The 27,765-nt window shown below is 52.5% G+C and overlaps 1 protein-coding gene and 1 long non-coding RNA gene across 9 annotated transcripts in view; one reads left to right on the forward strand and one right to left on the reverse strand.

Annotated features, from left to right (window-relative positions):
* Positions 1-2,554: 2,554 nt before the first annotated feature.
* LOC109252288 (uncharacterized) lies at positions 2,555-3,116 on the forward strand. Its single transcript, XR_002073931.2, has 2 exons — positions 2,555-2,801; positions 2,912-3,116. It is a non-coding gene; the product is annotated as an uncharacterized LOC109252288 (long non-coding RNA).
* Positions 3,117-5,268: 2,152 nt separating this feature from the next.
* Positions 5,269-27,765, reverse strand: part of UROS (uroporphyrinogen III synthase) — a 35,791-nt gene continuing 13,294 nt past the window's right edge. For 7 of the 8 annotated variants that reach the window (XM_053910028.1, XM_053910024.1, XM_053910027.1 and 4 more), the window contains 6 exons: positions 25,274-25,348; positions 15,352-15,426; positions 9,988-10,068; positions 8,976-9,061; positions 8,016-8,114; positions 5,269-5,654 (listed from right to left, as the gene is read on the reverse strand). In XM_053910028.1, the coding sequence (XP_053766003.1) occupies positions 5,520-5,654; positions 8,016-8,114; positions 8,976-9,061; positions 9,988-10,068; positions 15,352-15,426; positions 25,274-25,348 (551 nt within the window). In that variant the 3' untranslated portion in view covers positions 5,269-5,519. Of the gene's footprint in view, positions 5,655-8,015; positions 8,115-8,975; positions 9,062-9,987; positions 10,069-13,393; positions 14,991-15,351; positions 15,427-25,273; positions 25,349-27,765 lie in introns of those variants that run through there. The other variant, XM_053910029.1, reaches the window with a different exon arrangement.

Raw genomic sequence — 27,765 nt, forward strand, 5'->3', positions numbered from 1 at the left:
GCTCCGGTGTGTGATTCCCACGACGGGCCCCGTGAAGCTCCTCTCCCCTCGCCTAACTAGACCTGGCCTGGCAGGCGCTCCGTTTCCCGCCATCAGGACCCCTGCCGGCGCCGGCGCCCCACTCCGGTGGCTTCTCACTGCGCGCTGTCCCGCCTGCCAGAGTTTTTGTCAGTTACGTGCGGGCGTGTGTAGAACGTATATAAGCACATACAGCAAACCCGTGGGTTGCGAGGCACTTGTTCGGCACCTGTGTCCGCAAGACGAGCAGACGTTTCGAATCGATTTTACCTTGATAAACGAGCGAGGTCTTGCAGTAGGAGTCCCATGATCACAACTGGGCCGGTGGTGGTTCTCTCTCTCTTGCTCACTGTGGGATTATGGGTGATCATCTCCCACGCTCAGATGCTCGGTCTCAGGCTACAGCTTTTGGCAGAAATCGGTGATTTTTCGGAACATTGGAAGGTGCCCACAACTGGCGTTAGTGTATCTTTTTGTCACTTCAAAGCACCTATGGACGGTCCTTTGCTTTTCCAGACCAGAGTGAGCTGAGGCACGCTTTGCTTCACTCTAGGTCATCGGACAGGCTCCCTGTTAAAGTTGCACGAAAACAAAAAGAACCCATTGAGCCAACAGACGGCAGTGATTCCGTTAGAGTGAAAGTCGTCCCACACGATAACCCTCCTCTCTCTTGCCCTCTCACACCAGCCACGAAGGTTTTCAAAGGGAAGTGCAGGTTAATTTACTTTTCTTTATATTTTGTGTCTTCTTTATTATTTTGTATTACGGTATCGCAGTCCTTTTTACCTGAATATTTTGGGGTTGTGGAACGAATCATCCGAGTTTCCTTTATTTCTGCTGGGGAAATTCGCTTTGATATACAAGTGCTTTGGATTACAAGCAGGTTTCCGGAACAAACTAGGCTCGCAAATCAAGGTTTCGCTGCGTGTAACCGTGACACGTCAATCACGTGTCCATTTACACGTGTCCCTCATATTTATCAAAATAGTTCACGTGTCCATATATGGTGGACGGTGAACACACATCTGAATAAATGGCTACACAGTGTTGCCCGTGTGGCCAAAACCAAGTGTAAGGGCACTGTTCACCTTCCCACGTGATTGGGGTTCTTTTCTGTTTTGTTTTTTTTTTTTAATTGAAATCTCAAATTGTGTTTTCATTAGAAGATAAATCCTAAATGTTTTCTCTTGGGGAAACAAAAACCTCTGAAGGTACAAGATTTAGAGCAAAATGTTTCTAAATATTACGTGTTTCCCGGGAGGCTGACATTCTGAACATGGGACAGAATGGAGAACTCTGTGGATGAGTGAGTGCGGGTGTCCCGAGAGCTGATGTCACACAGCCTGGGTTCTGCGGGGTCAGAGAGACCCATCGGTGACTGTTCACCCAGCAAGCTCCGGCCGGAGACGGGGCATCGGAATGTCAGGTCTTAAAACGTGCGCGACAGCTGTCCGTGACGATGACAGTGGGATCGTTAGGGCTTTCTGACGCAACGGTCTTGTTCCGGAACATTGTTCTTTTCTGCTGTGGTGTGCGGTTGGCCTCTTGCGGCTCAGGGCCACGGGACTCGGGGATTGTTGCTTTTTCTCTGGGAGTGTTCCTCTCCCCGATCTTCAGAGCCTTTGAGTAGACTGACTGGCTTCGCGAGGCTCCCAGTGTTTGATTAGCTAAATCGCTTACTCCAGGTAAAGTGGATTTTGAGGAAATCCGTTAGCTTTAGCAGGGAAAGTGGCAGAGAAGAGCGTGCGATCTACAGTACAGACAGGGGCGGCGGGCTCCCGGTCGGTGCAGGGCGCTCCTTGTCTCTGAGCTGGGGGAAGGGTTTGGCTGGAGGCTTCCAGAATCTTCTGAAATGTTGAGATGTCGTGATCCGGTTGTCAGTGGGAGGACCGAAAACGTTTTTCCCCCTCAAGCATATGTCATTTACGAAATGGGTTTGCATATTCTCAGCACCTCACCGCGTGGCATTTTGAAAAAGACCTTCCCTTCATTATTCCCATGGGAGATAGAAAAATTTTTTTTTTCAATGTTTATTTTTGAGAAAGTGCAAGTGGGGGAGGAGCAGAGAGAGATGGGAGACACAGAATCGGAAGCAGGCGCCGGCTCTGAGAGCACAGAGCCTGCCGCGGGGCTCGAACTCAAGAACCGGGGAGATCACGACCTGAGCTGAGGTCGGACACTTAACTGGCTAAGCCGCCCAGGCGCTCCCTGGGAGATTTTTAAGCCGGATGTACGGTGAGGGGTCAGTTCTGGCTCTGAAAGTGCATACACCTGTCAGGAGGCCCAGGTGTTTGGGAAACCAGTTGCGCGAGGATGGGCCTCTTGTGACTTAGCAGCCTGGGAAAAGGAAAGGTTCTTCCTGCTCCCCGACCTTCTGCCTTCCCGCTCTCTGCACTGGGCATTTCAGTCGATTTCCATCACGAATAAACCTTCTACCCCCATGGCTGCCCCCCCCCCCCCACCGCCCCGCCAAGTTCACGCATGTCTTAAACGCACGGAGGGCTCTGCGGCTTGGGGCTCGTGGTTCCCCGGCCGAAGGGGGCGTGCTGAGGTTGCTAGATGGCCGCGTGGGAGGGAAGCCACGTTCACTGCTTGCCTGCGCTTCTCTGCCCAGGTGGGTGTGAGATGCTCCGAGATCGTGATGGCTATTGATTTGGAGATGATGATCGCCATCGGCGTCTGCTTACTGATGGCCGCCTGGGTGCTGATGTGCTGTTTCCTCTGTCTTTGCTGCAAAGTGTCCAGCTCGCTGGAGTGAGTGGGAGAGGCGGAAGGGCAGAGAGGTATGTGTACTCGGTGGTGTGATGTGCCCTGCTGACGGCCTCCAGTTGTAAGAAACGGGCTTTAAAAAAAAAAGACACCTAATCTCCCGTTTATCATAAAATCTCCGAAGGGAAATACGACAGTGGCATCGGCACCAAAGGCAGGTGACTTGGAGAAGGCCATCCGCGGACTCGGCTGTCACCCGGCTCCCTACTGTCCGGCTCCCAGCGACAGAGCCTCAGAGAGCGGTCCTATGGCAGTGGTCCGGAGAGGTGGCCTGGCCCGCGTCTCCCGGCCCCAGCCCCGTTGTGTGAAATACAGGCTGTCTGTGTTGAGCTCGGGTGCCTCTGACTCTGTTCTTTCGAGGGGTCTGCAGGCAGCCGTGCCGTCTCTGATCCCCAGGCACCTGGGACTCAGGTGTCGGGCCCGTGACCAGACGATCGCGTCTGCCATCCCGGCACCGCTTCCTACCGGATACGCCTCTAAACTCAGACGTGGCAGTAAGTGCTGAGCGGTATTATTTATGAGAATATGTGACACGCTGCTTAGCCACCACCACCGTCAGCTCTCGAGGGAGCTCCACGGGGTTCCAGAAGCAGTTTTCCGAGCTGCGGGGGACACGGCCGGGGAGGCGGGAGCTCACCCCCTCCCGACAGCTGGGGAATTGCAGCCCAGAAGGCACGAGTGAGTCTCAGGAGGTGTCAGGCAGTACACGGGTGACAGGGAGATGGGGCTCCGAGAGGGTCACTCCGCCCCCGCCGGGTGCCATGCTCCCCCCACCCCAAGCTTCCTGGACCCTTGGGACTGTTAACTTGCTCCCTGTCCCCGCAAAGAAGGCCAGGCACGGTCCATTGTGGAAGGGCTGGTTCCTGTCCTCACCCGGACACCCTACCTGAGTGGGGGCAGCTTTGCAGGAGTGTGGGGGGGACGGGGTCAGGGGCCGTGTGCACACGGGACAAGGGGGCCGGGCAGCAGGTGGGTCAGAGGCGGTGACGTCGTTTTCTGGTGTATCGTGCAGCAATCTGGTGTGGCTGTGACCTCCGAGCGCACGGTCAGGGGGCCGCCTCGCCCAGCCCGCACGACAGCCCGGTGTGGCACAAGCCGTGCCCTCCAGTTAAGGCGGGTTTAGCCAGCTCGGTCCAGGGGGTGGCGTTCCGTCCGAGGCTGGCCTCAGGACGTTGCCCCGGCAAGCCCGGCGTGGTTGGCACAGCTTCCTGGCAGCTGCGGGCGCCCGCACGGCCGGGGCAGAGACCTCAGGGAGGCTCAGTAGGCGGGCCTCGGGGCTCCTTGGCCACAGGGGCTCCCGGAGGGCACCACCGCGCTGCCTGGGGCCGGGCTCCTTGAGAATGGCAGGGATTCCGAACTCCTGACTCCAGATTTGACTTTCTCATCAGAGAGAAGGGTGGGACGGATTCTGGCCTGTTTTCAGAGAAATGACTATAGAGGAGAACTACGGGGTCACCGCGGCACCTGCAGAATTCTTGTTCAGGTCACGCCAAGACTTAGAGAACTAGGTATTCCCGGGTTCATACTCTTCTGCTAAGGTGGCTCTGATGTGAGGTGGCTTATGAACGCGGCTGGTCTGGGCCTGCGTGCTTACGTACACGAGTCCCCTTCGTCCGCCAGTCGCACGCCAGCCGTGTGACCCTGAGCAAGTCCTACGATGCCCTGAGTCTCCGTTCCTTCCTCGGAGAAATGGGAATAATAGTGGTGTCGGCTCCTCAGGGCATCAAGAGGAACGGGGACGAGGGGCAGAGCCCCGTGTGCGGGGCTGTGGCACGCGGGAACCGCTCACTATCGCACGCCCTCCAAAGAGACAACGTGCGGGTAACGCAGTCCTCTTTCCTGCACCGGCTCCCATTACTGAAAGACAGACGGAGGTTTCATTCAACCCTGCCCAAGTTCCCGGCCAAGATTTTAAAAGCAGAAATAAAGTTGGGGGTAGACTTTTGAAGCCTCTCTGTGGGGCACTGTGCCTGCAGATGAACCCTTCTTAAATTTTTTTTTGTTTGTTTATTTTTGAGGTGGGGGGGTGGGGAGGGGCAGAGAGAGAGGGAGACATAGGATCCCAAGCAGGCTCCAGGCTCCGAGCTGTCGGCACAGAGCCCGACGCGGGGCTCGAACCCATGACTGAGAGATCATGACCTGAGCCGAGGCCGGACGCTTCACCGACTGAGCCCCCCAGGCGCCCCTGGACAAACCCCTTCTAAGTAAACTGAACGCCCCCCGCCTGTCAGATGCCCGGCCTGACCTACGCTGCGTCTGGTTTCCGAGGGAAAGAACCTCTCCCCGTACGTGGGCCGCAAGTGTCCACAGTGCACACAGCAGGAGCCTGAGGGTCCTTTTTAGAAGATGAATGAAACTACTTCCTACGTGGCAGATTTCATCATTCCCACCAGGGCTGGCGGATCTCAGGACGCGGGCACATCGGTTTCCTCGGCGAACACGGCTTTGCGTGAAAACAACAGGCAGCAAGTGACAACGCGGTCAGCTCGGGGAGCCGGTGCTTTATTTGGTTTCCTTCCTGCTGCCGGAGGAGTCCCGTCCGGGCCTGGGAGCCGGGGGCGCCTGCCAAGCCCGACGCCGGCCCCGGGGCCCACCCTGCTCCTGGTGTCCCCGCGGGTCCATGGAGGCACGAGGCAGAAGTCCGGGGAGCCCGCCGATGCCTGGCTTCCCCACAGCGGCGGTGGTGCATCGCCTGGGTCCGGGACAGCCGCGCGGCCGGAAGTGCCAGTGACTCAGCAGCCGGGGGCCTGAAGCGCCAACCTGAGGCCCTTGGCCAGGGCTGGTGGCGTGGGGCTCTCGGCCATGCAGCTCACAGGCAGGCCCTGGGCGGCCAGCGCACGGGCGGTGCTGGGGCCGATGGCGGCGAACTGCAGGGGGAGAGAGAAGGGACCTCAGTGCACCTGCAGGCCGGGCCGGGAGCGGGAGGGCGGGGGGGCAGGGCCTGTGGCCTGTCCGGACGTCACTGCTCACGCGTGAGCTCCTAACGTGTGTGCTCACGCCTCCCGATGGGAATCCAGCCCCACACCCGTGCAATGCCTGGCCTGCACAACCTCCTTACAGCCTCCCCGCCAGCCTGCGGCTCCGGTGCGGGGCCGGGGTGCCAGACCCCGGCACTGGTGCCCGCCGCCTTGGCCACACCTCCGCACGCCTGGGTGGGGCCCAGTGGAGCACAAAGTCTGGAAGGCACCCTGGGCACTCGGGGGCCCCGACGGGACGCCCCCAGGAAAATGGAGCAGTCGAGAGACCAGGCCCTGGAGCCAGAGGGGCAGGTTCCCATCCCAGCTCCGCAAGATCGTGGCCGTAGCAAGTGACCCTCCCTCTCTGGGCCTCTGTCTCTTCGTTTGTGAAACAGCAAGGTGAACAGGCTTCCTCGGCTGCCGTGAGGGTCACGTGGGGCAGTGTGTGTAACCACTGGCTCCCGGCACCAGAAGTGCTCAGTGACCGCCAGCGGCTGCCGGGAACCCTGGTGTTGTTCCAGACCAGAAAGTCCGATGGCATGAGCCTGTCGGGATGCCGGGTGAGCTGTGAAGCCGCGACGCTAAGTGAAAGAAGCCGGTCCTGAAATCCCACAACAGGCAAGTCCGTAGAGACAGGAAGTCGGCTACTGGCTGCCGGGCCGCCCAGGCACGGCTACCACGTCCGGGGGGGCGGTGTGGTGCAGGGGGACGAGGACCGGGGCGGCCCGGCACCCCTGCTTATCCCAGCCTCTAAAACGATACCCGCTCACTCCGTGCCAGCCGCTAACACTGAGCGCTTAAGGGTCTAATCTTTTTAATCTTCTGTCCCCAAGAGTCAGACAACGTTCTCTTTCCCCAGCGGCCTAAATGCAAGTCCTGGGCCTCCCCGTAACTCACCATATGACTTTGGCAAGTCATTTAACTTCTCTGGGCCTCAGTTTCCTCGCCTGTAATAAGGACAAAAGTCCTGATTCTGCTTGATTTCTACCCCTGGAACGGTGTGAACATCCTACGAGATCTTGCCTAGAAACGTTCCGTCAACGGGCCGTGGCTCACGTATCACCGAGGCCAACAACGTGGACTCAGGCTCCCTCGGTTCAAACTGCGGCTCTCCCTTCTTCCTGGGAGACCAAGGGCGAGGCGCACAACTCTGAGCCTAACTCCGGCTGCGAACTTGGGAAACGGTGCCGGCCCCGCAGGTGTGCTACGAGACATCTGTGATAAAAGGGAAGAGCCCTCACTCGCGTGAGTTGGGACAGTGCTGGCGGCCTGTCCCGGGGCTCCAGGTCACCTCCGCCCTCTCCTCGGTCCCTCTGCAGCTGGCTCGAGAGCATTCCCATTACCGGCCCCCTAGGCCTGGTGATACGTGTAGACTCCTGACAAACAGAGTCCCTAGAAAGTGGGACTTTCATCCTTTGAGTTAAAAGACACGAAAAAGGGGAATGGCTTTTTGAAAAGATTCCAGGATGAATTCCAAGATGCTTAGATGGGAAAATGGGAAAGGATGCTCACGTGCGTGCCAGGCTCTGGCTAAGGACTGACTTGAATTTTCTCATCGAATCCTGAGACTAATCCATCAGGAAAACCCCTTACTCGGGGTTTTGCTTTCTGTGGTTTCAGTTACACACGGTCAGCCGCGGTCCAGGACCAGATGACCTTCCGTGTCCCGTGTGGTCAGGTCCGGAGTAACCTCACGCCTCCGTCATTCACCCCCCTCTGCTCAGCACGTAGGCCTTTTCTCCTCTCTCGTCGTCACAAGAAGGGTGTGGTAGAGGAAGATATTTTGAGAGACCACGCCAATGTAACTTTTATTACACTGTATTGTTAAACTTTTATTGTTAGTTATTGTTGTTAATCTCTTACTGTGCCTAATTTAGAAATTAAACTTTACCACAGGGATGTCTGTGATAGAACAAAATCTAGTATATTAGGGTTCGGTACTGACCGCAGTTTCAGACATCTGCTTGAGGGTTCTGGAACGTACCCCCCACGGCGGGTGGGGACTACTGTATACATCTGTACAGGCCACAGAGAGATAAGCATCATGTTACAAATGAGGAAACAGGCTCTGAGAGGTTAAGTAACTTGTCCAGGAGCACCAGCCAGGAAGCGGTGCTTGGGAATTCTAGAACCCTGCCTTTCCAGTGCTCCAGAGCTGGCATCAGGGTGTCTCCTGGGTCAGGAGTGCTCTGACTTTACACGGAAGCTCTAGGATAATTAGTAAAAATTTTTAAAAATCTGAAAAGACCAAAAGCCCACTGAATACCTCACCTTGATTCGACCAATGTTGTCACCAGATAACTCTTGAATATGCTTGAGGCTGTGGGTGAGGCCAGAGGGGCTGAAAAACGTGATGCTCGCTGGGATGCCCTGCAGGGAGGAAAGATCAGTCTGTTGTCGTAGGCCAAGGGGAGAGAATGTTCCCCTAGTGCCGTAGCTGGGCCCTCGGGCCACATGAGGCAGACCCGAGGATCCACAGCAGGAGGGTCCCTGGGGGACGTGGCCTTCTCTGCTTCCTGGAGGCCGAGTTCACGGGAGGCGCTGTGTAGAGAGCAGGGTGCCATTGGGGAGGCTGGGCGCTGCTCCTCATGGTGCTGCCGGCCAGAGGACAGGGGCACTATGGACCCACATGCCCGGCCCAGTGGACAGTGTGCCTCTGCTCATGTGGCCAAAGTGGCACTGATCAATACGGCAGCAGTCCAGCCCGGCTCCCTGTCCGCTCTGCACCCCTTCTGAGGACGCAGAAGACAGGCTAGCTGCGTGGCCTTTTGGTTTGCACTAAGGGGACATCCAGAACCAGCAAGGCATCTAGAAGCCTGTCCTAGGAGAGGGACGGGAGGTCTTACTGAAAACAGGAGTGGAAAACCTTGACTCAAACAGGCTCCGCCCACTCTCCTGTCTGAAGCCTCCAAAGGTCCCTGTGACTTCCCAAATTCAACGTAGACCCCTCCGAGGGCTTTGGGGGCCTTCCCAGTATGGGCCCAGCCTCTGCCCCTATAGCTCCGCCAGCCCCCTGCACGACATCAAGGCCCCCAGCTGCCCAGGCTTACTATGTCTGGGATGCCATGCATATGGCTTCGTGTGAATTATCTCCTTTAATCCTTACAAAAACCTTAAGAGAGCAGTCCGGTCCCATTTCACAGAGGTGGAGATGAAGTCACACTGCTGGGGATGGGGGAACGACGCGCAGGTGCCCGCCCCGCTGGAGGTCTCCTGGGGAGCACCACGCACCTGCTGAGAATAGTAGCTGTGGAGGTTCACCTGGATTCCCGGGTGTGGGACCTTCTGATAGACGATGATGCTTTCCATGGGAATCCCTGGACACGAGCAGAACCAGGAAACGGGCTTTATTACACGAGGAAGGCAGCGGGGTCCCTGCTCTGCAGGGCGGTCCGTGCAGATGGGACAGCGCAACACAACTCTCCTGAACAAGCAGCCGGGAGCTGAGGTGCAGACCCGCCCGGGCGCCCGGCCGGCCCTCGGCAGCCCGTGATCCTGACCCCGCGGCCTAACGTCCTCTGCCATTATTCCCGGTAGCGTTCAGGAGACAGAGGACAACACCAAAGACACACGATCTCTGCTTTAACGCAAGGGGGATCGTTACTGGGTCTAAGATCCTCCTGGGGAATATTCTTTACGTGGGTCACTGGAGATCGGGGACAGAGGGTGGGAAGAGGAGAGCCGCGGCTCCGCGCGTTTCTTGCCTTTGGAGAGCCGGGCCTGGTGCCACCTAGCGTCACAACGGCCCTGGGCAGCAGGCTTTGTGGTTGTGCCCATTCCGCAGGCGGGGATGTGGACGCATATACCTCGTGTGACCTGCCCTTGCTCACACAGCTAATGAACAGCAGAGGGAGAGTTCAAACCTGGCTTAGTCTCTCCTGAAGTCTGCACTCCAACCTGCCGATGACCCTCTGCTCTCAGACCTGCCCGTGACAGAAGGTGTGCGGGCCACACCCCCTCTCCCCTGCCCCCCAGCTGTCCCAGCACTTGAGTGGCTGGGGCTGATGTGCCGCCGGGGCAGAGGGCTGGTCTCTAGACCGTGCCAGTGGAGTGGCGAAGGCTCAGTGACACTCTGTGGGCTCCTGAGGGGCAGCCCGCCCCTGCCCCCCACCCCTGCCGCGGCCTCCTCTCCCCAGGGGGCTCTACAGGGCTGACCACAAACACTGACCACGAAGGCTCCCGGTAGACCCGAGGAGGCGGACAAGGGAGGAGGTGACCATGAGCCCCAGTGCATTCCCATCACCTTTGTCCTTGAGCATCTTCGGCAGGATTTCCCCTTTGACGGTTCCACAGGGAAACAGGAGAGGCAATGCTGGTGACTCCCCTGCAGATAAATAACCGGACTTTGTGAACGCTTTTGAGAAGGGGGTGCGTCTGCACAGGGGTGGGGAGGAGCCGCTCCGGGCCACCCGGCATCTGAGTGGGAAGAAGCGCTGACCTTGCCGTAGGAAGATCACAGGACGTTTGGCCGAGGCGCTCAGAAAACGGGCATCCCCACAAGCCGGGAGCCACCCCCCCCCCCCAGGCCCCTCCGGCCCCCCTGGTGCTGACGGGGCGCCTGAGCAGCAGGCATGAGCTCTGCCTGTCACTGGAGTCAGAAGGCCAGAGGCTGGGTGGTGTCGGCACTGCAGACGCCCCCCAACTCGGGAGGAGCCGTGGAGGCGACAGAGGTGGCTGCAGCCAGGGCTCATGCCCCCGAGGTGGCAGGGTTAGGGCAGCCACCCACGGCCCGGCACGCACCCCCAAACAGAGACAAGCTGCACGTCTACTGTCCCCGTCAGGACGGCGGCCACCCGGCCAGGGGCCCGAGGGGCCGCTGGGCGGCCATGTAGGGGCCCCGTCTGCTGAGAATGGCCCTGCCTCTCACCTCCACTCCCCATCTCCGCTCCAGGAAGACCTAAGGGTGTGTTCAGTCCTAAGCTCTCTGCAGAATCGTGAAGATGGTGTGAAATCCAAACACCAACTCGAGACAATACCAGCCAAGAAACCAGTAGGTTGTCACATGTTAGAATCCTCCCCAAATGTGAACATTTTCATAGAACTAACCATTTCCCCCCTATATCCATCCAGCCATCATCCATCCAGCCATCATCCATCCATCCAGCCATCATCTATCCTTCTATCCATCCAGCCATCAATTGGAAGAGGTTTTAATGGCTGTTGCTTATGCACACTTCTATATCCATAGACCTCCCTGAACACCTCTTTGGAGACTGCAATTACAGGAGGGAGCAAAGCAAGTTCTTTCCATCTAGCACCATCTCCATGGACACCCAGTTAAACAACAGGAATAACTGTAGACTTCTTTTGAGTTATTAAATAACTATATGTTGGTGAATGTTTTCTTTGAACTGTTCTGTAAATATCAGCACTGATATAAAAGAACATAAGGAATGGGGGAAATTTTAAATGTAGATGTTAAATGCTCACTGATTTCTTTTTTCCAGTGTGAAGAAATGTTACATGCATGACACGTCCGATCCATAAAGGCATATTTTCAAAGCCACGTTCAGGTGCTATTTTCTTAACCAGAGCCCAGGCATCCCTCCAGCGTCGGTATCTCTGTGGGTGTTAGGTGCTGGGGCAGGATTCCAGGGGCCAAAGCTTTCCCACAGACCCCAACCACCTGTTCTGGGCGGCTTTGAGAATCCAGCAGGGAAACCACGGGCCCGCCTTGTCAGCAAGCCCAGCCCTAGCAGTGTGCAAGGGGCCTTCGGAAGATTCCAGAATCTGCCCTTTGAAGCATCTCTTCTGAAAGTAGCAGAGTATCGAGCTGCTCATATGCTTATTCTGTGATTCTTGGCCACTAACAAGGGAGATGGGAGCTTAGCATATGTGTCCTAGAAGAGGACAGACGCCTGTCTTTCCTCACTGCACCACCAGGGCCTGGAGGGCCAGGCTGCCTTCATGAAAACCTGAGGCACCATTATCCAGGGAGGAAGACCACCACTGTCCTGGTTGAATCCTCTCCTGCTGCTGAGCGGAGATCTACCACAACGATCCTTCCTGGGACCTAACCCCCTTCAAGCCAGCGGCAAAGAACTCATTCTTTTCGGGGGATAAGTTTATTGCCTGCAGAGTTTTAACACAAATAGGCCAACGCTAAGTAGGTTAACGCCGAAGCTGTCTGATTCCGCAGAGGCGTGACGTGTTTCCTGGGGTGATAAGGAGAGATGGGGCCTGGCAGGGGTCTCACCTGACACAGAAGACACAGAATGGGGACTCACACGGCTCCGAGGCTGTCCATCCCTTTAACAGGAAGGAGGCCGGACTGCGGGGCTGTGGGGGCTGAGGACAGCAAGGGTGCTGGAAATCCCAGGAGAGGGTTGTACGGTGGGTCAGGGGACTCTGTAAGTAGTCGCTGTAGTGATTAAGGTAACAAGACTGATTTTTTACAAATGCCATTTCACCGGAGGACACACGCGTGACTATAAAGCTCAACAGTTGCGAGGTGAGCAGGGATTTCAGCCTCCTAGGCGCTGCTGTGAGAAGCAGGCCGTGCAGGCAGAGATGCTCATGGTGTGGAACCCGGACAGTGAGGCCGATGGCGAGGGGAGGAAGAGCCGAGCAAGTCTGCGAGGCTGCGGGAGCCGTCTGCCTACCAGCGCCGAATCCAGAGGACATTTCAAATAGCTGCGCTCCCCTCTGACTCAGGGGGACCCTCTCTCCTGCAGAATGTTGCAACTGTCTTCCCCCTTTTACCATTTTAACTGCTGCTCTCTCTTCCATTAGAGGAGATACCCTGGGAGGGCAGAGTTTTCCATGGTAACAGTGAGCTATCTGGTACGCGTAGGTGGCTCAGTTGGTTAAGCGTCGGACCTGTGGTTTTGGCTCAGGGCGTGATCTCATGGTTCCTGGGTTCAAGCCCCACATCAGGGCTCTCCACTCTCAGGGCGGGATTCTCTGCGCCCCCCTCTCCCTGCCCCTTCCTCTCCATCTCTCAAAAAAAAAAACCACACACAACAGATGAAATGAGTTCATAGCTTTAAGTGCTCACAATGGCGTCTGTCACAGAGTAAAAGTGTCAGCTAAAGTAAGCAATAACTATGAACTGGCCTGTTCACTCTAAATACTGGAAGTAGATTCTTAGCTTTTCAAATCAAGCTTCAGATCTTACTGGGGAAGGAAATCATTAATGCCTTGGTAAAACCAAGGTTAAAGTATTAGCAGTCAAGAAGGATTCTTATGTGGTATTCTAATTGCGAATTAAAAATTTATTAGGACACACAGGCATGCCGGTAATGAATGAGAAGTCACAAAGGCTTTGCAAAGAGTGTGGACCCGTGTCTGCCGAGATAAGGGCAGAGTAGGCTCCTATCTACCCTCACGCCGTGAGGCAGTTAATTGAAACACCAGTGTGATATCTCAGAAGTGACACGGATCCTTCCTGCCTTGTGTATGCAGAGCAAGGAACACCAGCTTGATGGCTTTGCACCTGATGATGAAGAATGACTCAATTTCCCTCCGTCTCTTTCCAGAACTAGTGCATCAGCTGTGAGGACGGCCAGATCGTCTGCCCTGGGAGCAGGCGGCAGCCACCTGTTCCATTAAGGAGTAATTGTCGTGCCACCCACAGAACCCATCATGAGTCTTCTTAACCAAGGCACTTGATTCCACAAGGGGAATCTCTTGGGGATTCTCTTGGGGAATGCCAAGAGCTACTGGTCACAGTGATTTCTACATGAAGACATTAGAAGGGCTCGGTTACCACTTAATGGTGACCATTATCCCCTGAAAACATCAGAAATAAAAAGCCTGGAGTTGGATCCTTCTGGAACATATGCACCCACACTATGAACGGCTGGGGGAAGAACCTAATCGTGACATTCTTCTCGCCCCAGAAGAGATGAGGCTCAGTGACCCTCGAAACAGTGCCATGGGCCTGAGGACCCCGAGGTGCCCGGGACCGTGCTCACCCTTGGACCCCTGGCATAATTCCCGCTGCTGTTTCAACACCTGGCTGGGCAGCGGTGGGCAGAGGCACTCCCATGCTGATGCTAAAGGGCTTCTCAGCCCCGACAGGCCGGCCAGCATTGGCCAAGCCCTCCCCTGCCTCGCCCTCCACGTGCCCTCCCGTCAAGCCGGAACAGTCCCACAGCATTCGGCAAACGCCGCGTGGGAACACCTGTGTGCCGGGCCCCTTGCGGGGCTGGGGGGGGCACCAGGGAGGAGGCGACACAGACCAGTGACCCTCACAAGGCCGGAGCGGGTTAAACGACAGAGGAGATACTAACGGCATGTGTACAGTGAGCGGGTGCCCGAAAGAGGGCCGGGGTCTTTGGGACAGTAATGTGTAGAAGGAGCACAGCCTATGGCAGCCCTGTCGTGAGGGGCTGTGCTTAACAGGAATACACGAGGGACGGGACGTCCGCGGGCAGCACCGTCGGGGAAGGGGGGGGACAGGCAGAGGTGGGAGGGTTGTGCAGGAGGCTGGACGGGACGACGTGTCGGGAGCAGCCATGGGACCGGCCACTAGAGTCGTGGGCCCTCGACTGTCGTGTCTGAGAGCCCCCGAGGCACCGCGGTTCGGGGGGCGTGGTGGATCCCAGACCCGAGGCAGGAGGCCCGGAGGTGCTCCCTGGGACAGGAACACCGTGCTGGCTGCCCGGTCCTCCTCCCCGGCCCAGGCCAGCACCTGCTTCGACCAGGCTTGGGCCCAAAGGGTCACTGGCTTAGGGTCACGTCCACTGTCCCCGGGGCTTTTGGGAGTGTCTGGGAAACACACTCCTTTAGTAAGAAGAGCGTTTCTCCAAACTTAGACCTCACCAAACTAAAGGGAAGAGCAGGGCTGGGGTGGCTGCGACCGGAGAGGAAGGGAGCACCCTCGGTCCTGCTGCCCTGCTCCCTGGCCCCCGGGGGGCCACCACGCTGGCATCTGGCACGTGTTGCCTCTGCGTACCTAATACGTCGTCGTGCTGGGCCCGTGACGTGGGGTGCTTATTCGACCCGCTTTTACCGATGGGGAGGGGGCGATGAGGGCGCAAGGGCAAGTGTCTGCAGCTGGGTTAGGCTGGGGGGCGGGGGAGATGGCGGGGAGGACTGCTCTGCGGGCACCCCTTAACCTTCCCGCCCCTCTCGCTCCAAGTTCCCCAGAAGCTTTACTTCCATCAAGGGTGAACCCCTCACGGAAACGCAACATGCCTGCAACCAGCGACACCTACAAACGGTGGCCACAGGCCGTCCGGGGACGCGCTCGTGGGGGTGGGGGCCGCTCTGAGGAGGGGAATTCAGAGCAGGAAGCAGCCCCTAGGAGAGAGGAGGAGACAGACACAGGGACGGTGTCCAGCGGCGCCTGCCCGCCTCCACTCCCTCTAGAATCACCACAGATGGTCTCCCTGTACTTGTCGCCATTTTGTTTTGTGTAACGTTCGCATTGTCCCGAGTCCTTTGGTGGAGGGGGCGGAGAGACTCGAATCTCAGGCAAGCGGAGACACACATCGGGACCAGGAGCCTGGGGTCCCAGGAGCGGCTTGCACACGGCAGACCGACCCCCGTCACCACGGAGGATGCACGGGGGAGACAGGCCCTTCCCGGGGCGACGGTCGTGAGGCCAAGAAGCCAACGTGAATAAATGGCCTTCACTTGGGGGTGAGCCTTTTCTACTTACTGGAACAAATGTATTCTGCGAGCTTTTCTGCATTTCCACAGCTCTCTCCTTCTGTGTCCAGGCCAATTTTATTCACTGGAAAACAACCAAGAAATGCACGTTTTCACATGGCTATCGAAGACCTCTGTTCCCGTGTTGTTAATGTGCGAATACAAAGGCACGTGCTTTACGAATCACAGAGAAAGTCTCTCCTGAAGGCTGGTACCAGAGGCCCACGGGCACTGTCAGAGGTGAGGGTGCTGGGTTCTGGCCCCACCTTTCCTGGACGTGTGACTTTGGGTCACGCCCCCATTCGTCTGCACCCCACTGAGCTCACCTACAACACCAGACGCCAGCCACGTGGGACCTGCTTTAAGGAATCCAGGAGACGGGGGGAGCAGACCGCGGCCACCTAAGGCCTTTCTCATCAGCCAGTAAGCAGGTGGTGAGCATCTGGGGTTTATTACTTCTCACAGGGCAGAGACAGCCCTCCTGTTGTTAGGGAGACAAGGCCGCCCCCACGTCCAGAAAGGTGTCGCGGGCCGACGTGGCCAGACTGAAATGGAAGGGACGGCGGGAGAGGTTTCATAGTGACCCGCCGACGGGGACCCACGGCACCGCGAATGCGGGTCATCTGGGGTGAGGGGCATCCCAGCTGCTTTGAGAGACCGCTGTCACGAAGGGAGCAGAAGCAGACACCCAGGCTCCCCTGCCCTTTGCCACGCGGGGAACACTGGCCACCGCGGAGGATGCTGATGCAGGAAGGGCCAAGGGCACACCTCTGTCAGCTCCCACTACCTGTTCACAGGGTGTGGGCCTTCCATTTAGGCCACGGACCACAGCTTTAACGTGAGCACCAGCAGCTTTTAATTTACAGGTCACTTCAAGTGTCCTGAGTCCGGGGGACAAAAGTCACATGCAGCTGTGAACTCTGTTCAGGAACAGAGCCCCTCTGAATGCTGCACGGCCAGCCCAGGCTGGGCCGCCTCCTCTGATTGAACTGGGGAGGTCTCAGTTCACCAAAAACCCTGAAAACCTCCCAGGAACTGAACCGGGACATAAGTACTTAGTGTCGACATTCATACGCTTTCTTCCTGAATTAACTAGACAAGAGGAACCAGACCCAGAACCTGGCCTCTCCCATTGCCGCCTGGCTGTGCGGAGCGAGGCCTGATGCATTTCGTCCCCGCACAACCCGGGGACGTCTGGTCCCGAGAGGAGGCGGCTGGGACCCTGAGCTGTCCAGCGCCTGAACTGTCTCTGCGAGCTCAGGGACTGGGCTGTGCAGCCTGCCTGCAGCCCACAGGGGCTCTCAGTAAAGATTGGGTGGGGAGGCGCCTCGGTGGCTCAGTCGGTTAAGTGTCCAACTCCCGATTTCGACTCAGGTCATGATCTCACGGTTCGTGGGTTCGTGAGATTGAGCCCCACATCGGCCTCTGTGCTGACAGTGTGGAACCTACTTGGAATTGTCTCTCTCCCTCTCTCTCTCTGCCCCTCCCGTGCTCTCTTTCCCTCTCTCAAAATAAACTGAAAAAGAAAAAAAAAAAAAAAAGATTAGGGGAATGAATGTTTGCCAGAAGGTCTCAACCCCTGAGGCAGCAGGGCTGGCTCAGCTGTCAGGGGTACGAGCATTTCAGCCAGCACCCAGGCCAGGCAAGGCCACCTTCAGGGCCTCCCCAGGTGACAGGGACAGGGCAGCTTAAGCTTATTCACAGCAGGGGTGGAACAAGCCAGTTTGATCCCGGACAGACCTGCCATCATGTTCTTTACATTTAGGAGGTTGAGGCAAGGACGGCCACAGCGCATCCAGTCCGGGGTGGGGGGGGGGGGGACTCTTGTAAACCAGGGGGTGAGCCCCCCCTGCTGGCAGAGGCCTATGGCGAAAGGTACCGTGTGGTTATGTGAAGGTAAGACAATTCTTAGTGCGAAAGCACATCCGTAAGAGTCAGCAAATAGGCTTTGAAGACATTTTAACAAGGTTAGGGATAAGAAGACCTCAGTATTCTCCCAGAATGAGTGGGGAAACAAAGCAATGAAAAATACTAAAAAAAACGGATAGGGTTTAAAAGTGGAAGGACATCTGCGTGCTTAGGCCAGTGGGTCATGGTGGCTTTGGAAAATGCAGTCAGGGATTTGAACGATGTCTGTACCACTTGCTTTTCTTTTTACACGTTTGTTTTTAAAGTTTATTTATTTATTTTGAGAGAGAGAGAGAGAGAGAGAGAGAGAGAGCATGAGTGGAGAAGAGGCAGAGAGGGAGACAGAGAATCCCAAGCAGGCTGCGCACTGGTAGCCAAGAGCCCGATGCGGGGCTCAGTCCCACGAACCACGAGAACGTGACCTGAGCCGAGATCAAGAGTCAGATGCTTCATCAACCGGGCCACCCAGGCTCCCCATCTGTACCACTTTGGAGGCGTGTGACTGGTAAATCACACCTCCTCTCTTAGGCTTGGTTTTTTTAAGTCAGGAAAATGGGCTTAATAAGACCTTCCTTGTGAAAAGACATACATAAAGTGCACGGCACAGTGCCTGACGTGTGACGGGGACGCAGAAATGGCAGTAGGACTTACATGAGTAGGTGTAGACGGTAATTCATTCCAACGGTGCACATACACACCTCAGAGTGAAGTTACCTTACACAGCGTCTGTCCGAGTCCTGAGTTGTTCAGTGCTAAGCTGTGTTCCACGGAGGAATTGTTCCGGGTCGACAAGGCCAAGTAATGAGTGCCACTCAGTGGCTCCCAGGTACCAGACTGGCAGTCAGATGGGGGAGCTAGGGGACCCCACTTCTGGGCGGCCAGGGAGGCGGCTTCCCCCCAGGGAGGCCGGCTGAGCCGCAGGGGATCAGCCCGCAGCCAACCAACGTTGCTTTTTCGATACAAATGGAAATCTTATTAAGATAAGCAGAAACTTTCCAACCAAAATGACGTTCCCAGAGATTTTATGCAGACCAACAACAGACTTACAAAATAGTCTCCATCTATTAGTAGTTGATAATATCTACAGGACTGTGAGTCGAGTCAGTATTTATGAAGAGACACAGACACGTTTCCCTGATGGACCTTGACTGCTTGCTGCTCACCGGACCCGGTTTCCATTTCCACTGTGAGACACATCCCTACCTTTCCGTCTCCGGCCCTGATCCCCAGCTTCTGGGGGAGCCAGAGGGGCTCCTGTGAAAAGGCTCCCAGTCACCTCGGTGCTCACACCCCTGTGGCATCCCCTCCCCTTGGGTGTGGGCTGGACTGACTCCATTCACACGAAAGGAAGACGGCAGACGGAGATGGTGTCACTTGCAAGCCTGATTCCGGAAAGACTGGCTTCTGGCTTGGATGCTCTCTTTCTAGCTGGCTCTTGGACTGTCTCACAGCAGGGCCGGGAGGTGGCCCTTTAGAGAGGACCACGTGAGGGCTGGGGGGTGGATCCACGTGCAGGGTCTTGGAAGCAGAGCCCCCGAGTCAAGCCTCGAGGTGTCTGCGGCCTGGTGACAGACCCTGAGCCGGAGGGACCCAACTAAGCCATTCCCAGACTTCTGCCTCAAGGAAACCGTGAGCAATTAGATGCCTGTTGTTTCTAGCCACTACGTTTTGGGGCAGTGGGTTACGCAGCAGATGATGACTAAGACACGGGCCTGGATTCCTCTGGCTGTCAGTGTTTACCGTCCTCTAACTCTCCAGTCTCTTGGCTGAGCCTCAGGATCAACAGAAACGTCCAGGCGTTCAAGGAAGTCCTCTTCCCTGCACCTGCCAGAGAGAGCTCCTTGTGCACATCGTGTCTGCAAAGTGAACTAAGAAGGTTCCAAAGTTGGGTGACTGACTTCCATGTTAAGACCGATTGGTTTCTCCAAAGAGATTTTTTTTTCCTTCTCTTTCAAAGTAATCTCTGCGCCCAGTGTGGGGCCCAACAGAGCCGGCCAGGGTCTCCTCTCCCAGGAGATTTTTTTACAGCTGCGAAATTCGAATTACATCTCTCCTCTGGTCATAATGTTTCTAGCATTTAGAACGCGCCCTTTTCCTTCACAGCTGAATGAACAGGGAGCAGGCCGGGGCCAGCGGGTCCCCATCGGACCGGGCCCTGCCGCCTGGGCCACACGGGATGCCAGCTCCGTCTCAGCTTTCTCTTCCCGTGTCACCGCTTCCGCTGTGGGGTTTTCTTCTCACTTGACACAACAGTGAGATGCAAAGCACGAGACCAGACTGAAGGCAGCACAAGAATCAAAATGGAACAATTTACAAACACACTGTCTTTGATGGTCGGAAATTGCCTCTATGATTTGCTTCCCTCTTCTACTTCAGAAAACAGCAAAAGAAGGTGCAAGCAAAGTCTTAACTGATTGGGGGGGGGGGGGAGTGGGGACGGTTTCCTTGGCAACCAAGGCCTGACTCCCCCTCTGCTGATCTGCAGGGCTCCCAGGCGCAGGTCGCACTGTACTGAAAAGCTAAGCATCAGCTCTTAATTAGACAGGCAGCTCGCAGCTGGTGTCCGCCTTACGTCATTTTGTTCTCTGGAAAGAGGGCTTTTCATTTTTAAACTACTTTCACTCATGCCGCAACTTCCCCCAGTGTTTCAAAATTCATTTGGACAAACCGAACTGTTTTTGCAACAAAGCTGTACATTGATTTACTCATAATTGCTAAGCATTGTTTAATGCTTACTTTAAAAAAAATTTTTTTTTAAACGTTTATTTATTATTGAGAGACAGAAAGACACAGAGCATGAGCAGGGGAGGGGCAGAGAGAGAGAGGGAGATGCAGAATCCGAAGCAGGCTCCAGGCTCTGAGCTGTCAGCACAGAGCCTGACACGGGGCTTGATCTCATGAACCGTGAGATCATGACCTGAGCTGAAGTTGGTCACTTAACCAACTGAGCCACCCGGGCACCCCTAATGCTTACTTTAAAAAAAGTTTTTTTAACGTCTATTTATTTTTGAGAGAGAGAGACAGAGAGACAGAGAGAGAGGGAGACACAGAATCCGAAGCAGGCTCTAGGCTCCGAGCTGTCAGCACAGAGCCTAATGTGGGGCTCAAACTCTCGACAATGAAATCATGACCTGGGCCGAAGATGTATGCTTAACCGAAGGAGCCACCCAGGTGCCCCAAATGCTGAATTTTTATGTTCATTTGTAAGGTTGACTTTTAATGATTCACTGTTTACCTCTGTGCTTTAAAAATAACATATGGGGGGGGCGCCTGGGTGGCTCAGTTGGTTGGGCGTCCGACTTCGGCTCAGGTCACGATCTCGCGGTATGTGAGTTCGAGCCCCGCATCGGGCTCTGTGCTGACTGCTCAGAGCCTGGAGCCCGTTTCGGATTCTGTGTCTCCCTCTCTCTCTGACCCTCCCCCGTTCATGCTCTGTCTCTCTCTGTCTCAAAAATAAATAAATGTTAAAAAAAAAAAAAATAACATATGGGGTACCTGGGCGGCTCAGTCATGATCTCAAGACTCGTGAGTTCGAGCCCTGCGTCGGGCTCTGTGCTGACAGCTCGCAGCCTGGAGCCGATTTCAGATTCTGTGTCTCCCTCTCTCTCTGCCCCTCCCCCACTCACACTCTGTGTCTCTCTCCTTCAAAAATAAACATTAAAAAATTTTTTTTAAATAACAATTTCAAGACTGTTTGGATAATGTTGAAAGTATTTTAAAAATGATAAAAACCATTGTAATACCACCATCTGGAGATAAATACCTTTAGTGTTTGGCTATTTCCTTTCAGGTTTTGTTCTTACGGTAGTAAAAATACATAACATAAAATTTACCATTTTAACCATTTGTAAGTGTATAACTCAGAGGCATTAAGTACATTCATAACCACCACCAGTATCCCCTTACAGAACTTTTTCATCCTCCCAAATAGAAACTCTACACCAAATTAAACAATAATTTCCTACTTCCCCTGACTCAGGCCTTGCAAACCTCTACTGTACCTTTGGTCTCTTTGAGTTTGACTGCTCTATGAGCCTCATATAAGTGGAATCATACGGCATCATTATCTTTTTGCATCTGGCTCATTTCAGTTAGTGCAATGTTTTTAAGGTTCTTCCATATTGTAGCAGATGTCAGAGTTTCCTTCCTTTTTTTTTTAATGTTTATTTGAGAGAGAGAGAGAGAGAGAGCTCGAAAAAGGGAGGGACAGGAAGAGAGGGAGACAGAGGACCCAAAGCCACAGTGTGGGGCTCAAACTCATGAACCATGATCACAACCTGAGCCAATGCCAGACATTTAACCAACAGAACCACCCAGGCACCCTTCCTTGCTTTTTATGTCTGCATGATGTTCTGTGGCCTGCATATGCCACATTTTATCTCTCCATTTATCTGTCAGTGGATATTTGGGTTGTTCCCACCTTTTGCCTGTTGTGACTGATTTGGTTACGAACATTACATACTCCGGCAAGTATCTCCGTGAGGCCCTGCTCCTTTCAGGCTCCTTGGAGGATAGAGAGGACTCTCTGGTATAGTACAGTCCCTGCATTTTTTGATTAAAGTGAAATTATATCAGATATCTATCTGTATTGCCTCCTGCTTTTTCCTTAGTGTTATATATTGTATCTTTCCTATGCTATAAAAATCCTTCAAAACCATTTAAAAAGACCCCCTAGCCTCTCTGCTCCCCCCCCCCCCCCTTTTGAACGTTTCGGTCCGAAGGCCCTCAGGTGGGGCAGAGTAACGGGAGTGTCATTGTGGAGGAGTGACCGATGTGAGGTCAGAAACCCTGTGAGGGTGGGGCCAGGGGAGACTGATTCCTTACAGGGACACTGGTCAAATAGGTAAATGTATGAGGTTTCTCCCTGTCAGAGATGGGGGCCACAAATATAAAAGTGAAAGACCCAGAATAAGCCCCGTGGTGTCGGACTGTAATTGGAGGTGGTGGAATAAACGCATGGTTTCCACTACAAATGAGGATATGTGAACACTGGGGTGTGTGTGTGTGTAAAATTATGTATTCCCTGTCTCTGTGTGCTGAAAATGACTGTGAGCAGTGAAGTCCAAGGGTGATGAATACACCGAGCAGCCACATGACGGCTGCTAAATACCCCTCTCCGCTGATAGGAACCCTGGTTCTTAGGGAAAATGCTTGATTTCAGGGCTGTGACAGGAAAGACAGAACATACCGGGAACATCCTTTTGCACCAGCAAAGGAGGAAGTACTCAGAGAATGATGGGACATGCCAAAAGGACACAGAAGTCACCTTAAAGGGGTTGCCAATGGCCACATCAGGGATAATTTGAGCAATAAAATAAATAGACTTAGTAATGGGTTGTAATCTTTAAACGAGGAAACCACGAATCCATACTGATATAAATAAGTAATTGAATACTTTGAAAGCGTGATGACAATTAATCAGGGGCACCTGACCGGCTCAATAGGTACAACATGTGGCTCTTCATCTTGGAGTTGTGAGCCCAAGCCCCACATTGGGTGTAGAGACTACTCAAGAAAAAAAGAAAGAATACATTATCATATATTCTCAAAGTACCTCCCCACAAAGCACTTATTAATTTCAAGGGGAAAAACAGTAGCTTCACAGTGGAGAAGCCTCACATCACCTAAATCAAGGGATGACAAAGGACATTCCCAGTAAGAGAGCAAATTGGAATGATGGGTGAGCGTCAAGGAGAAAAGCAGCATTGCTTGTGATATTCCTGCCAGACATATATAACCTGAATGAATGTAATGATGAGAAAAATATCAGACAAACCTGAATTGGGGGACCGTCTACAAAACAAATGGTCTGTACTCTGAAAGTGTCAAGGTCACAAAGCCAAAGACAGATGGAGGCATCGTTTCAACCTGCAGGAAACTAACAAGACCTGACGAGATGTATGACGTGATTCTGAACTTAACCCTTCAGCTATGAGAGATGTTAGTGAGAATTAGGAGGTACCAAAATATGTGTGTTAATTTCTTAAATTTGATGGTTGTGGCTATAGAAATGTCTTTGTGGGGAATCTACACTCAAATATTTGCAGGCGATGGGGGCATCATGTTGGCAACTTACTCTCCAGGAGTCCAGGAAAGACTGAGTTCTTTGTATTCTAAGTTTTCTATAAATTTCCTTCCAAATAAAAAGTACGTAAAAGAAGAAGCTACATAATCATCACATAGATGATTACTGTTTCCCTATTGGGGGCTTTCCTTTTTTCATGACTATAACTAATGCTAGGATATAGTCTCACATCAAAACCACTTCAAGGGTACCTGGGTGGCTCAGTCGGTTGAACGTCCGACTTCAGCTCAGGTCATGATCTCACAGCTCATGAGTTCGAGCTCCGCGTTGGTTTCCGTGCTGACAGCTCGGAGCCTGGAGCCTGCTTCAGATTCTGTGTCTCCCTCTCTCTCTGCCCCTCCCACACTCATGCTCTGTCTCTCTCTCCGTCAAAAATAAACATTAAAAAAATAATAATAATAATAAAAACACTTAATTTCCCCTATTTTGGATTATTACCTTTGTCTAGATTTATCAGAAAAGGGATTAGTGGGCCAAAGGGTACAAACCTTGTAATAGAGCTTTTAAAATTTTTTCTTATTTTTTAAAGATTTTATTTTATGGGTGGGGGGATGGGCTAAATAGGTGATGGGCATTAAACTTGCTGGGATGCGCACTGGGTGTTATATGTAAGTGATAAATCACTAAATTCTATTCCTGAAAAAATTGCATTGTATGTTAAGTAACTTGGGTTTAAATTAAAAAAAAGAAATTTAGTTTAATTGAAAAAAAAATGAATTTCAATATGGGGACAAACCCAATGTAGAACGCTGTGTGAGTTTATAGGGTCCTGCCCTGGACCCACTACATAAGCCTAGTCAGAGTTTTCTGGAGCCAGGGTACCATGCCTCTTAAGCCAATAACTTAGGCACCAATGAAAAATTCAAAATTTCCATTGTAATAGAACTTAAGAACTACATTGAATAAATATTTAATAAGTGGAAAAAAAAAAACATTTTACTTCATTTTTTTTAAGTAAGCTCTATGCCCAACATGGGGCTTGAACTTACAACCCTGAGATCAAGTGTCCCATGCTCTACCTACTGAGCCAGCCAGGTGCCAATGTAATAGAGCTTTTGATACATACTGATCAAGTATTTCTGAAAACATATGAACCAATTCTTAATGCTACTTAGCAATATTTGAATATATTTGTTTCACTGTACCCTTACCAGCGGCATTCTATACTTAACTAGTTATTTGTAAATTTAATAAGCAAAAAATCGTATTTTGAACTACAGTGTTTTTTTGTGTTTTTTTGTTTTTGTTTTTGTTTTTGTTTTTTTAAATAAACAAGGCTAAGTCATTGCGGAATGAAAAACCCTTGGTTTTCTCTCCTGTACTCTCTGCTACTACCATAGTCATGCTTTGGTACTCTGGTTAGCGAATGTGGGTTGGGTTGGATCATTTGCTCACAGAACTCAGGCAAATGGTTTGCTAACTATTGCCTACTTATTACAAAGGATATTTCAAAGGACACAAATGGAAGAGATGCGCAGAGCAAGGGGGGCGGGTGCAGAGTGCTTCCACACCCCCTCCAGGTGCACCACCCTCCCAGCACCTGTCTGGGGCACCATCCTTTTGGGTTTTATGAAGGTTTCATTACACAGGCACGATGAATTACATCACTGGTCGCTGATGATTAACTCAACCTCCAGCCCCACTCTCCTCCTTGGAGGTGGGGGAGACAGGAGACCACCCTCTCTAATCCCAAGGTTGGTTCCCCTGGCAACCAGCCCCCCCCCTCCTTTGCAGTTTTCCAAAAGCCACCTCATTAATATAAACTCAGGTGTAACTGAAAGAGGTCTGTTAGGAATAACTTCATCTTTCTTATCACTTAGCAAATACCAAGGGTTAAAACCTCCTCAAGGAGCTTTGTGCCAGGTACTGGGACAAAGACCAACAAATACATAATACCGCAATAATTCTGTGGCGTTTTACCTTTACCTGCATTGCTTACCTAGAGAAGAGGTAGCACTTCCAACCACGTACACTGACTTAGCATTCCACTTTTCTTTCAGAGAGTGTTTCCAGACTGTAAAACATGGAATGATATGTGAGTTGCAGATATCATGGTGGCCATTTGCACTGTTGCCCGAGGCTGCCTGTTCATCCTAAGACGCCTGTGAACAAGGCAAACTATTAATGACCAAATATAAAGAGAAGCACCTCAAACTAAAATTCCATTTTTATTCTGTTCGTATTCAGCAGGCAAATTTTTAAAAATCACCTTGGTAAATGTTTCAGTATGCCGTGAGTAAAATATTAACTCGTTTCCACAGTTGGCACTAGGAGCATTTTTAGTGTGTACCAGAGAACAAATATGACTTGAAGAATTGATTTGAAGGGTGACATTAAAAATTTAAAATCTAGGGGTGCCTGGATAGCTGGGTAGGTTGGGTGTCTGACTCTTGATTTTGGCTCAGGTCATGATCCCAGGGTCGTGGGATGCTCTCTTTCCCTCCTTCTCCTCCCTTACTCACAGATTCTCTCTTTTTATCTCTAATAAAAAAAATTTTTAATGTAAAAATCTAGACTTAATAAAAAAAATTTTTTTTAGTCACATCTACACCCAACTTGGGGCTCAAACTCATGACCTTGAGATCAAGAGTCGCATGCTCTTCTGAATGAACCAGCCCCTAAAAATTTAGACTTTTAAAGAAAAAGTCACTGGTCATTGAAAGGTGGCAACTTAATATCTAATAAAGCAATCCAACTGGTTTTATTTGGGACATAAATCTAGAAGCAGTCAAGAAGCTGTGATCTCCGAGGAGAGGACTCATGTTTCCATTAGGTCAAAGAAAGATAATAAATTTCAAGTTCATAGCAGACACACTTTAATGGAGAACACTACCATTTTACGACAAAAAGAAACATCTCTAAATGTGGATTAAAGAACTACAAAGAGAAAATGGGTTGTACGAATACATCAGGCCACTGGGGGTTCAATATTGAGCAGTGTTCAGTATTGAACACTTTTTTTAGAAGACAAGAAAATATGCGCTCTCCCTTCTTAGAATCCAGTTATGAGCAGAACTCTCCCTTATATTTAAGTGTGACACAACCCTTTGCACTCCCATTGGAAATCTCCTTTATCTTTTATTTACCTCTTTTTAAAGATTTTTATTTTTTTTAAGTAATCTCTACACCCAGCATGGGGCTGTTGGATGCTCTACCGACTGAGCTGGCCAGGTGCCCTGGGGGTAATTTCTTTTGAAAAAGTAACCGGAGATTGAGTTTCACCTTCTTTCCTCCCCGACCCATGTAAATAATGTTTATCTGAAAATTACCTATCGCATGTGAGCAAACCATTCTCCGAGCCTCGTAGCTGGTATTTCTCTTTAGCAGGAGGTGAATGTGTATACACCATCAAGAAGGTGATTTTTTAGCTTATAACGGAAGCCTAATTAACTGTAGAGAGACAATAACCATTCACCACTGCCACTTATTCCCCACTAGCCTGCCATGTGCCAGGGAACATCCTGAATGCTTCTTTTTGGGACTCAGACTGGTAGCTGGAATCACCAGTCTACAACTTACAGACCCTGTGGTCTTGGCAAGTTTCACACCCTCTGCTCTTCAAGCTCTGGTGAGTCATATCTACCTCAGGGGTAAAGCATTTAGTATGGGGTCTGGCACAGAGAAGGCACTTGGTAAGTTTAGCTAGCTAGTAGTTAGAAGTGATGATCCTGGGGGCACCTGGGTGGCTCAGTCAGTTGAGCATTTGACTTCAGCTCAGGTCATGATCTTGCATTCATGGGTTCAAACCCCGCATCAAGCTCTGTGCAGACAGCTTGGAGCCTGGAGCCTACTTTGGATTCTGTGTCTCCCTCTCTCTCTGCCCCTCCCCTGCTCATGCTCTCTCTCTCTCTGTCTCTCAAAAAATAAAAACAAAACGTTAAAAAATTAAAAAAAAAAAGAAGTGATGATCCTGGGATGGAAGGATTATTTATTATGCCCACTTTACAGACAAGGAAAGCAAGGCTCAGTGAGGTCAAGGAACTCGCCAAGGTCAGAGTGGCCATCTGAACCCAGGCCTAACCTGCCGCAAAGCCATTCTGTAATGACCCCTGACTGCTGCCTCCACTGCTTAGAATAACTAGGGCTGGTCACGCCTGGGTCTGAAGCCTGGCTGTGCACCGACTGGTTCCATGGCCTTGGACAAGCGCTTCCCCAGCCTCAGCTTTGTCATCTGTAAAACAGGACCACCGTACATATGCCTCTGGCCAGCAGTCTAGTGATAAATGAGGTAACAAACGGAAAGTATTTAACAGGGCCTGGTACACATTAGGCACTCCATAAATGTTAGCCACAAAGTGGTCTGACTGCAAAGACTAACGTGGCTGTTCAGTTTGAAACCTGGGCCCTGTTCACATGTTCTGATGGCGAGAGAAGGAGGTAGGAAGAAGGGTTTAAGGGATGGTCCTGTCATTACGTGCCTGGCACGCACGG

This window comes from Panthera pardus, unplaced genomic scaffold, assembly GCF_024362965.1.
Source record: "Panthera pardus isolate Hobbes unplaced genomic scaffold, ASM2436296v1 HiC_scaffold_22, whole genome shotgun sequence".
Lineage (NCBI taxonomy): Eukaryota > Metazoa > Chordata > Mammalia > Carnivora > Felidae > Panthera > Panthera pardus.